Genomic DNA, 12,943 nt, shown 5'->3' on the forward strand with positions numbered 1-12,943 from the left:
TGTACATATGTTTGTGTGGGGTTTGTGGATACCTGTGGGCCTGACGTGTGTGTGTGTGTGTGTGTGTGTGTGTGTGTGTGTAGGTCAGAGGACAACCACAGACATCTTCAGGTGCCCTCTACGTTTTGTTTGAGACAAGGCCTTTCACTGGCCTGGACCTTCGCCCTGTAGGCCAGGCTGGTTGGGATTGCCTGTGTCTGCCCTCCATACAGCCACTGCTAGGACCGCAGGCACATGCCTCCATGCCTGCCTTTTACGTGAGTTTTGGAGGTCTGAATTCACGCCCTCCTGCTTGTAAGGCCAGCACTCAACCTACTGAGCCACCCCCCAAGGCCCATATTTCTCTTACTAAAGATACATTCAACTGATCACCATGGTCTTCCTTAGAAGTCCTAAGACAGATAATTCTAGTCTTTCCTTTCCCATTTTAAAAACTATTATTGTCTAACATTACGTATAGAAAGTTTACCCCTCTACAATTAACCATTATTAAAATTCCTTTCTTCTTTCTTATGTTTATATACTTTCATTGGTTTTGTTTTCTTGAATTTATCTTTACTAGAATAAAGTTTAGGAACTTCTATAATATTATTAACTACATCTTAAGTCCCAGTAAAAATTTTAAAAAGATGAATAAAAATTTTTCTTTAAAGATTTATTTATTTATTATGTATACAGTGTTCTGCCTGCATGTATGCCTGAACACCAGAAGAGGGCACCAGACCTCATTACAGATGGTTGTGAGCCACCATGTGGTTGCTGGGAATTGAACTCAGGACCTCCAGAAGAGCAGTCAGTGCTCTTAACCTCTGAGCCATCTCTCCAGCCCAGGATGCAGGAATTTTTAAGAATGTAAACTGAATTTCTGAATACTACCTTTCTTTGCCTACCCAGAACCCCAACATCTTTACATAAGAAAATGAAATAATATCTTTGAGATCTAAACATGCTTTCTTGTGGCAGGCATAGAAGATTCTTTTGGTTGTGTTTGTATGTGCACACTGTATGTATGTGTTTGTGTGTGAGAGTGTGGGCATGGGAAGGGTTTCAAACATTTTTTTTCCAAGGTGAAAAAATGCTGCTTCCAGTTTTTTGATGACGTTAATTGCCTATTTAACCCAAATTTACCTTTGTTCGAAAGTTCATGGTGATGACAATCTTTATACTTTGAAGGGAGTAGAGGATGTGGGTGAAACTCAAGTGATTCTCGTTGGTACAGGAAGGAAGCTCCGACAGAGGCAGAATGGACTGCTTTCATGATAGTCTGGGAGTATCCTGTGGGTATGCACTGTGTTTAGGACAAAGCCTGGCTTATCTCTGCCACTGAGAGATGTGTGTCGGGATTGGTAACATTGTAAGGTGAGTAGAGCGGTAGCTAATGTTGACTGAGAGGCTGCCAGCAAAGCGGGTTTCCAAGCTGCACACTCTAACCCTATAGTAACTATATAGTAACCATATAGTAACCATATAGTATCGGTGGAAATATTAAGGCAACTCCACATAGTTAAAAGGGAGGTTTATTCAAAGCTGGAACAGCTACCCACTGCAATATAGTAACCATATACTAACCACACAGTAACCACATAATAATCACATAGTAACCACTCTCCTTTAAGGATTCTCGGGTGGAGGGTGTCTTGGACCACTTCCTGATACCAAACATGTCTGCATACAGAAGGAAGGTTCGGGCCAACATTCAAAGATCTGATTGCGATCATGCTGTGTAAGCAAAGTATAGTTAGAGTGCAATCAATGATGGAGAATGGCTGACGAAGCATTGCAATGTCTCAGAGCATCTCTGGAAACCCCATCTAGATGGATCGTTATTTGGGTTCACTCTCTATGGACTACACTCAGCATTGTTCCGGAATCATGCCTCCACAGCAGCTGAACCAACCCTTTCAGCTTGCAGTGGTACCCCTGTGGCTGGGAGTGCAGAGGTTTCTGCAGAGCTTGATAGGGAAGGCGGAGGCAGACAAAGCAGATCTGGTACAGATTAGGCCCCTGACGAACAACGGAAACACAGCTGAGAATCTAAGGGGTGGTGCGTGGCGGATCACAGCGATCTGTCTACAGGCTTCTGCTGAGACTTTCGGTCCCCGATCCCTGGCATAGGCTACATGCCATATGCAGGGGGAGCTGGGAGGAGTCACAGGACCAAGTGCTTAAAGCCACAGAAGGGAGGGACCCTGACCCATGTCCACACCACAGGCGCCTCCCACTGGCTGTGGCCCAGGGCCTTCATTAGTGTTGGTCTCCAGAGAGAACGCTCGGAAACTGAGGCGAGGTGTTTGTGCAGGCTGCATGGAGGGAAGCAGGGAGAGAACAAGAAGAACAGCAGCTCTCCGCGTGGAGTGGTTTGGCAGCCCGGAGGACCTGGCTGCCTTCTGTCACAGAGAACAGCAGAAAGAAAGCCCTGCTGCATTCCCATGCTTCAGGGGCGACTGCCAAAGGAATAAAGGCTTTCATTAGCTCCCATCCTCTTTAATTAAGCCTTCCTCAGTACACAAGTGGGATCCTCTTTTATTTAACAAAAAAGAGACTCAATCTAATAAATGAATAAAACAGAGATAAATTGGCTCCCAAGACATAGCTGAGGGCAGGTACTCTCAAATGTTCTATGGCAGGGTAGGGACCAGCGTCAGGAAATTTCCAGCAGTGAATTTTAGATAAGTCAAGAGACAGAGGAAACTGAATTGGCACTCATTTTTTTTTAACCCACCAAACAGGACAGATAACCTGTCTAAAGAAGTCCTGGACTGTATAGCAAGCCCACAAAGTAGCCATCATGCTACCATCCCAAGACAAACTCCACACTGCCATGCTGAGGTCACTGGTGACCTTGTGACCCTGTGCTCAGCCCAGTGTTTGGTAGACAAACCAAGTTGGTTGTTGAGCTTTGAATGGCCTGGCATTTTAAAGGGATGGCTTGGCTTTGCCAAGGGTCCATGGTGTTGAGACCCAGGAAAGCAGGCACCAGGGGACGTATGTGGAAATGAAGTTATAACTCTTTCCTTTCAAAGGGATGAATCTGAAAAAAAAGAGGTGACCTCAAGCATCTGTGTATTTAATCCCCCATTGAACAAAATGTCCCTTAGAGTAAGTCTGTCACATGGTATTGATTTTCCCCTCAGCTGTCCACACAGTTGATAGCTACTTCTGCATAGATGATTTAGGTCCTCATATAGGGACAAAGGTCACTTAAATACATTTCTTTCTCAAGTTCCAACTCTTTGTACTAAAAATCCCCCCAAATCAAAGAGGACAGACTGGGAATTTTTTTTTTTTATTTTTACTAATTCTAAAATTTTGTACTTGGTGTCTTTCTTTTTAACTTCAATTAAGGTATAGACCTAAATTCCTCTTAAAGATTTAAAAAGCTTTTGGTGTGACGGTTTCAAATTTAGTGTGGGATCATGCAATGTTCATCTCTCCGTTTCTGGCTGATTTCAAATACCATATTTTCAAAAATCCATCCGTTCCTCAATAGACACACTGGTTCCTATCTTGCCCATTATGAGTGATGCTGTAATAAACATGGATTGTGTGCTCCAAATAGCTATAGGATAAGATCTTCAATGTCCTTCCCACAAAAGGATGATAAACATCTGGGATGATGGACAGACTAATTATCCTGGTATGATTACTTTACAATGAATATGTAGATTGAAATACTATATTCCATAAATATATCAAAATGAAGTAAAAAGAAAATTAAAAATACAAATAAAGAGCATTTATGCATGATTGTCAGCCATCTTTACATTATTCTGTGTGAATTAAGCTTAAGCTCCATTGTTTAGGAACACTTCTGTCCCATAAGAACATAGGTGGATGGGATCTCATCCCTCTGCTTATTACATTTCTTTTTAGTCTGAACATGTCTTTAAGTATTCTCAGAGCAGGTTTATTAGGAATACAGGCCCAAGAGATGTCTATCAATCTGACCATTGGTCAATTAGGCCAATAACTTCGGATATAAACTTGGGTTGTTAAAAGGAATTTTATGGATAAACTGTCACTGCAACTGTGCATTCTAAGAAAGGCAGAAACAAGTACATGGTGTAGCATGCCTCCCAGAGATGTGGCTGGCATCCTTAGTATGGTGATCACTGTTTGTGGGAAAAATCATACCAAGTTTTCTTTTTCAAAGCATCAGTCTCTTTAGTGTTGGGAGCTGAAGCGTGCTCTACTTTACTAGGCGATGTTTTTAAACAAGTCTAAGACAGGACCTAACAAATGAATCCATAGCATGCTCTGCAACTGGCTGATGGCATAGGAACTCCTCAGGGCAAACAAGACCAACAGGAACAGAGAAGCTAGAGGGGAAGAGCATAGCACATTGGTGCTGGGGAGCGGGGTGCAGAGAAACAGAAGCTGTCTTACAACAAGAAACAGCCAATTCATTCAAAAGGCAGTAATTTCATAACGCCTTACATGGTGATTTCCTCTAACAGAACCCTTGGTTCTGATAGGTTGACCTTCTGAATGCTGGCTGTCAGCTGCTGTATACTCCTATGGTCTTTTGCTACCAGCAGCTCTCCATATGTATATACCATTTACATGGATGAATTTAATCCTCACCATCTGAGGTACTGGAGTTCGGGGGTCTGTTCTGTTTCCTGTGATTGGCTTCCTTGTCTAGCACCTGTAATAACAGCTATGATTCTCTCCATTTACTATGCATTTCCATGTTATGGGTACATGTAATCTCATGATTACATCTCAATCTGATGGGCACACATAACTGGATAGTCTAGAAGATGGTTTCTTATTTAACTGTACAATTTTTATGAACAGACACATACTAAAATATGCCTCATACTAGGTCCATGTGGACTGTAGACTCTTAGAGGTCTTGTTCTCTATCCTTAGCTACTGATGAGGCAAAATGGCCAGAGTATCCTCATAGAACTTTCATAGAATGGAACTGCAGGTGCCTGGCCTTGTTGGATCAAAACCCTTCAGAAGAATTATAGCGAACTAGAAATGATAGCGCAGGTGTCTGCCTTGGTATATCTTAGTCCTTCTAGAGATCAACACCACCCATGTTGCCCTAAGCTTCCTCCACTGGCACCTCCCCACTCTGATTCAAATAACAATTAACACTTTGTGTTTATTTCTACACCAGTTTTTAATGCAAGTTTTTAGGCTCAATAGACTAATTATATACAGGTCCTGAGATTCAGGTGACTAACAGAAAAAGGCTGTTAACTGACAAACCATGTCTGGATATTATTAATCACATAAAACAGTACATGTATTCTCTGCCTTTTCCTTAAATCTCTCATTGGTTTAATTTCTTTCCTCGTAACCTTTGTAGTGATCCCTTTAAGAGATAGCCAGGACTTTTTACAACCTACAGCTGTTGTCAATCACCAATTAAGCTGACCAAGTCTTTGCCAATCGTGACTCTTATCAGAATATTTGTCCCTGAGAGTGTACTTTGTAGTTTTTATTAACAGGTTGTTAATGAATGGATATGTATATGGATATACATATATATTCATATATACAAATACATATATATTCATATATACATATACATATATATGTGAGAGGGGAACAAAGAGGAGAAAAAAGATGGAAAGAACTAGATAGATATGAGAGGACAGCAGGAGGGACCGAGAGGAGCTAAGTATGAGAACAGAAAAGAAGCTGTGTAAATAGAACTGACCGAGAAGAATAAAGGGAATGGACTAAAGAACTCAGTGTGCTTAGATTCATTGAATATCCCTCAGATTAGATTCCCAGCTGGTTGTTAGATTCTTCCACGGACTCTGGGAGAAAGCAATAGGGGCAGGACCTCTATTTTTTTCCGATAGGCTAAAGCAGGACTCTCCTAAAGTCAGTTTTTAAAATGCAGCTAAACAATACAACCGCTTTGTGCAGACCCCCTTGGCTGCCCATCAGGAAGCCAGCAGGAGCTCTCTCAGTCAGGTGAAGAAGTGTGGTTCTTAATGTGCTGCATCCCACCTGAGGCCCACTCCATGGGTCGCAATTTGATTGTGAAATATGATCGGTTCTGAGCTAGCCTAGCCACTGGTACACTCTTCCGCCCCTTGCTGTGAGCTGGGTGTTTGAAATCTCTCTGTCGTGGCTCTAAGCGGGCAGCAACAGATTCCTAAGGCCCTCTGATTTGCTTAGTCATGAATCTTACATGTTACAACTGTATGAATGTATCATTCAGACGTGATGATGCTCCTATTGGACCATCCATCTATTGACTTCTGGACAGAAAATAATTAACACAGGGTGGACAGGAATAACATACTGAAAAACAAAAAACAAAGAGATAGCCCCTAACACAAAACAGGCTAGGCTTGTAGATTCATGACTTTGAGTAAAATTCTTTCAGAATTATGTTAGTACTAAATATTGAGGGACACAGAGTAAGGAAGGATGTAAAACTTTCGTCTTGCATTAGTCCTTACTGCCTGTTTTGCTGGCTTCTTAGAATGTAGAAGTATTTGTGGTCCATGAGCAGACACCAACTACCTTTCTTACTGGCCATCTGGGCCACTAGTAACACGATGCTTGTGGCATACATAAGTAAGGGGAATCTAGCTTTCTTTTATTTTATTATTATTTATTTTTTTCCTTTTATTTTATTTTACAATACCATTCAGCCACGGATTCCCTTGTTCTCCCCCCTTCTGCCCCCCTCCCCTCCCCCCCAGCCCCCCCCCATTCCCATCTCCTCCAGGGCAAAGCCTCCCCTGAGGACTGAGATCAACCGGGTAGACTCAGTCCAGGCAGGTCCAGTCCCCTCCTCCCAGACTGAGCCAAGTGTCCCTGCATAAGCCCCAGGTTTCAAACAGCCAACTCATGCAATGAGCACAGGACCCAGTACCACTGCCTAGATGCCTCCCAAACTGATCAAGCCAATCGACTGTCTCACCTATTCAGAGGGCCTGATCCAGTTGGAGGCCCTCAGCCTTTGGTTCATAGTTCATGTGTTTCCATTCGTTTGGCTATTTGACCCTGTGCTTTATAGGAATCTAGCTTTCTAATCCCAGCATTCCAGTCTGAAGGTATGGCTCCCACTGGCAGTGACACAGGTACCACCAGTGTGGGGCGCTCTTGTGCAGCACACTCTGTGGTTACGCAAGGTCTCCATGGTCTGGCCGCAGTGCACTGGGCATGGCCTTCTCCATGAAGGTCAGGCCTCCACTTGCCAGGCCTCAGCCACCTCGGGATGCTTCTGCTCATTACCACCTGGCAGTTTGAAGGCCGAGGCGGCTACCAAGCAGGGAAGTGTCATTCAAACTCATTCTGCGCAAAGTGGTTTTGCTAGCGTTATTTTCTTCAGAGAGACATCTCTCTTGGGTGTGGAGAAAAATCAATCAAGGAAAGCTCTGAAGGACAGTGTGTAGAGCTGGTTATTTAGTCATAGAAATCTTGAAAATTCCAAAGAGATTTAGTTATATGATGTTTATGCCATCTATGGTAACACGAGGTACCAATTAAGTTGCTGGATAGGTAAGCTAAGGGAAACTTTGGATAGTTAACCACCAAAATTTTACAGGCATTATAAGAAGCGGCCAGTTTCCAACATCATCAAAGTGATTAAATCAGACGCCGTGACACCTGCTTCAGAACATTCGGAAAGCCTTCAGAATTCATGCCAGAGAGCTAACGGTGTGTGCCTGAAAGCACGGATGAGTTTAGTTTGGAGACAGCAGGATCCAGAAGGTGCTGAGAATCAATTATTCTCGCCTGGCTGCAGGAGACTGCACCAGGCAGTGCTTTCGGATAGTCCTGGCAGCCATTGTGTGGAGCTAGCCTGTGCCAACTTCACATTGGGCACTCTACGGGAGAGTGTGCATGTATAGGGCTAGCCTTTGCCAGCTTCACACTGGGTACTCTCCAGAAGAGTATGCATCTGACTAGTTAAGAGACCTTGGAAGGAGCTGTTACTGACTACAGGCCATACAGAAGGAACAGCAATTAGAGACAGGGCAGGGGCAAGTTCTCATGACCTGGGACACAGAGTCCTTGGTTGTGATAGGAGAGCATGGACTGTGTGTGTTTTGGGGGCCATTCAGGCTCTTCATGAAGCCATTGCTATTAGGGAGGGACAAGGCCCTACAGTCTTTATCTTGGCTCCACCCGGGGCTTTTCACCCACAGCACTGCCAGCAGCAGCACCACCACAGGGAGGAGCCAGATGTAGCTGCTTGCCTGAGGATTAGGTAAATCTGGTTCCCTGTTTGTGTTTTTGACAGCAACATTTCAAGTGCGGTCCATCCTCGCTGTCCCTGGTGGGCTGGGGCAGGAACTCTTCAGGTTGCAAACATCTGAAGATACCCAAGTCTCTTACAGCCAAAGGTGCTGTGATTTGCACCTAACCTCTGAATGTTTTAAACCAGCATTCAGGCTGTGCACAGAGTTGCTACACTGCATTGTTTGGATAATGACAAGGCAGAAAGCTCTGGACACACACAATACACATTCCCCCCAAATATTTCCAGTTCATGCTCAATTGATCTGTGGGTCTGGAACCCACAGATAAGTAAATTCCCAGCTGTTTTTCCTAGGATGTAATGCTCCCCCAGTTTGGTCCTTAAAGACAGCTTGGTACTACTAAGGGAAGACGTAGGTGGAAGCTTTAGAAGGGATCACAACATGTGAGCTCATAGGTCATTAACGGATGTTGGGACCCAAGCCATTCTCTTCTTTCCTTTTCTGTTTCTCTAGCATGAGGTGATGAATGTCTTTCACCGTACCCTTGTAATGACATACTGTGTGGTCATAGACCCTAAGCAACAGAGGCAATCAGTCATAGACTAAAACTCCTAATGTAGTAAAATGAACCTGTTTACTTTATGGTTGATTGTCTCAGGTCTTTTGTTGTGATATTGTAAAGCCAAGACAAATAGATCACCAGAAACAAAGATTAACTTAAAAAATTGGAGAAATACATGTTCTTCAGCCATGCTGGGTCTTCTCTGTGTGTCAGCACCTCTAGCTCATCTCACATCTATTCACTAAGTTATCTTTTAGGATGACCCACACACCCTTCATAGATGAGCATCCTCACGTGCTGCAGAGACCATCACACAAAGACTATCGCCATGATGACCCTTCTGAGCATTTCCTCTAGCTTTCTTTCATTTCCCTTACTGAAAAGGATTTGCCTTCTACCTTGGAAATGCGTTTCCTGCTACCAGGTCTTCAATCATGACCATTTATCATTCTCAAGTCCTGTTGATCTGGAACCATCTCAGTAGAACAGCCCCGCCCATTTCCAGTTTCACTAACACTTCACCTGTGCCTCTCACTGGAGTTCTGTGCATCATGCCTACCCAGATACATGCAGGCCACCTCACAGCTGCCCCCTAAACTTAGCTACTGGATTAACTGTGACTCCCCAGCAGAGACTCCCACAGTTCTGTGGACAGACAGGAGTCAAAACAGACTTATTAAAGGGCATTCTTCTTCCCCATCTCTGTATCCAGATAGAGGACATAGAATATATTCTTGCAAATGTCAGACTAATTCCTAAAGCATTTAAACTGAATTCAATAGTGAGCCAGTGGGCACATTTCTTTAATGATCTCAACATGAAGTTCCAAATAAGTGCCTACAGCACCAAAACTTCTGTTGGGAAAATAAGGGCACATGCATCAATGGTTCGGAACACAATATATCACACGTAAAATATTTTCATGAGGGTGTGGGTGATAAACTTGAAGTGATTCAGACTAGCAAGCAACAAGAGACAGGCACAAGAGCCAAAATAAACTTACCCTGGGTTGCGATGTAATGATTGGGTCGATGGTAGCCCTAAAAAAAAAATGAGAAAGAATATTTGATAAATTTAAAGTCGGTGGGTTGCACAGAACTCACACACTGAGTCTGTGGAAACGACCATGCATTCAAACACCAACCCCGGAAGCACTCGATAGTTTAGTTGCCGGACACAGGATCACTCAGTTTGTCTCATCAAGTGAAGGGGCATCAAGTACGGCCCTCTGGATGGTGTGCAGGAAGCGCAAGGAGCTTCATTACACACTGGCTATGAGATGATGGAGGAGCAGCCAAAGTTATCAACTTACAGATTCTCTGAACTAAAATGACCAAGACCCTTATGAAGGTGTGAATGCCTGGGAATATGCGATAGAGCCTTGTCTGCATTTGGGATATCATTGGCAAGGTGCCGAGGGCTTAACACATATTCTGTTCTATCAGTGTAGACAGTTCCATCAATAGCAATGCTCAGAACCATTCTCAAACACTGCTCGTACCATGACACAATGCTATAGCAAGAGCCGGGGTTTAAAGTAGAGATTGTACGAGACCCCTCCCTTTACTCATGACCCCATAGGAAGCAGGACAGATTAAACTGGACACAAAGAAACTGGGAGGCAAAGATATCACAGGAGAAGTTATCTGGGAAAGATAAAAGTCAGTTCAGAGAAAATTACTTCTAGTAACATACTGCATCATCGTGGACCTTAATACATTTCTGTCCCTGGAGATTACCCTAAATATTATTCCCAAAGATAACTGGAAAACAGAAAAAAAAATTGGAGAGAAAATACAGATTCCTCAGACACCTTAAATGCCCATCGGTTAGATTATTTTTTGCTCTTGAGTCAGCAGCAATGAATAAGAAAGGCAGAAATTCTGCAACACAACTGACTTGCCTCACATCTCAAAAGACAGAATTGAGACCAACATTACATAGAATTCCTTAGAGAATTACTCATTTGTCAGCCATTGAATGCCACAAGGGAGAGAACTGACTTCCTCATTCTGCAAGTTTACTGCCTTAGGAGGCCAGAAGACTGGAGGGACACATGGGATGAACTGAGCTAGCCCACACGGTCTCAGGCTAGCCCGCATTACTAACCACCTTAGTCATTGTTCAGTTCCCATCTGTATCACTGATCAGCTGAAGATCCCCTTAAAATCCCGTGCTGATTGGTTTGTCAACTTAATACAAACCCGGACATATCTCAGAAGTGGAATCTTAATTGAGAAAAAAAATGCCTCTGAAAGATCAGCCTTGTAGGCAAGTCTGTAGGGCATTTTCTTGATTAGTGATTGATGTGAGAGGGAATAGAATGAGACACTTTGGGAATGGGAGCTAAACAAAAGTCATTTGTGTTTCATGTCCCCCTTATCCACACAGCCTAAAGGCAATCTGTACAGTAATTTAATTCTGCGGCAAACCACGCTGGTGTGTTATGGCTGAAGGTGTAAGGAGGCCCTTCGTCATTGGTGACACTAAGCTGTGTGTTGTGCTTTGACTGCAGTTTGTCACATACGGTGGGTGTGGCATCTTCCAGTTGTGTGGCCTTGGGCCAGCCCTGGAAAAGTTTGGACTTTGGAGGATTTCTGGATTGGGGGATTAGGGATGCTTAACATGCATGTGGCTACGATGGGTGCCTGGAAATGCTAATGGAATGAAAACCTGGCCTAGCACAGCCACATGCCTGGGAATGCTGAGGAAGTGAATCTGTTCTCCGAGGTGTGTGCCTTGCACAGCCACATACAGTACCCTGGATTTCCTACCTCTGAATTCATTCATTCTTTCAACTGAAAACAAGCTGTCTTTTAAAGAATTTATCTTAATGTAAGACATTAAGTTAACATGACGCAGAAGGAACAAGGCAGCCATCTTCAATAATTAAACAGCCTGCATATTTAATGACACGCCTTGCCTGCCTTGGAAGTCCTGGTGAACAGCTGTGGATGACTTTGAAGGCAACTTAAAAGTACAGCGACAAGAGGCTGCAAATCATCGCATTAGGAATTAGATGGTTTTGTCCGATTAATATGCAAACATTTTTTTAAGTTGTTGACAAAAATGTAAAAAATATCTTTTTAGTCCGCCTAAGCATGCGTAAGTGAAGGGGGTACAGAAAGAGACTAAGATGTTTATCCCCAAACAGGCTCACTTGAGACGGCACTCTGTGGAGTGTGTGGAACACTGACATTTGCTTGTGGATGGTCACTGACACATGACTACTAACTGTGCGGCAGATCTGGGGTGTGGCATGTGTCAGAATGTCTGGATTTATTATAATTTTAAAATACATACATCGATGTAATTGCCATTGATATAATCCGAATTGTTGTCACCTTCCAGCATCTGCAGCCGAACCCGTGAGTGATCATCTGCAAAAGGAAACAGAAGACAGCCATGAACGAAGGCGACCCCAAGGCTGCCCTCAGCCTCAGAGCTTCTGTACAGCACACAGACTCTCCCCACGCACGGTTCTGCTTTAAAGATGGCTGCAGTTTGGAATTTGACATCTTTTGCAGGCTTAGCCCCAAGCCTGTAGTGTTACTGGGAACTATGGCTCCAACTGGGGAGATGGGAATGCTAACATGAGAACGCTCCACCATGTACTTCCTATCAAGATGATTTGCCTCACCACAGGGTCAGAGCAATAAAGCACACTAATCATGGACTGGAACTCTGAAAATGTGAGTCCAGAGAAACCTTTCTTCTTTTCAAGTGTTTATCCCAAGTATTTTGTGACAGTAATAGGAAGCCCACTAACAAGATAATAAATATCACAAACCTTCTAAACTTCCCATTTTGCTATTAAGGTTGGGATCTATAGTTCTTTATTTTTTTTTTAAAAAAAAAATAACAAATCTTCCTAATTTTTTTTTTTGATAACTGAAACACACAGAATACTGTAAAAGCTAGAGACTCATACTCTTAACCAAGAGTTATTTCTTGGAAGTTTGAACAGCTTCACTAAATCACATACAAGGCCTCAGATGCTGAAGTCTGCCTATAACATCCACCTTAAAGATAATGGCTACCAATCCTCAGCCCAGCCTTCCGGGAAGTTTGGATGGAGTCTGTCCTAGATGAGGTTTTCACTGCCGTGATAAAGACCATGACCAGAAGCAACTTGAGGAAGAAAGAGTTTATTCTAGCTTCTAACTCTCAAGTTACACAACATCCCTGAAAGAAG

At 43.3% G+C, this 12,943-nt stretch overlaps 1 protein-coding gene across 1 annotated transcript in view; it reads right to left on the minus strand.

Annotated features, from left to right (window-relative positions):
• Window positions 1-12,943, minus strand: part of Ptprm (protein tyrosine phosphatase receptor type M) — a 968,046-nt gene that overhangs the window by 108,555 nt on the left and 846,548 nt on the right. Inside the window, exons 22-23 of the mRNA XM_037210182.1 lie at window positions 12,052-12,128; window positions 9,752-9,788 (exon numbers count right to left, since the gene is read on the minus strand). Of these exons, the coding sequence (XP_037066077.1) occupies window positions 9,752-9,788; window positions 12,052-12,128 (114 nt within the window). The remainder of the gene's footprint in view (window positions 1-9,751; window positions 9,789-12,051; window positions 12,129-12,943) is intronic.

This window comes from Peromyscus leucopus, chromosome 13, assembly GCF_004664715.2.
Source record: "Peromyscus leucopus breed LL Stock chromosome 13, UCI_PerLeu_2.1, whole genome shotgun sequence".
Lineage (NCBI taxonomy): Eukaryota > Metazoa > Chordata > Mammalia > Rodentia > Cricetidae > Peromyscus > Peromyscus leucopus.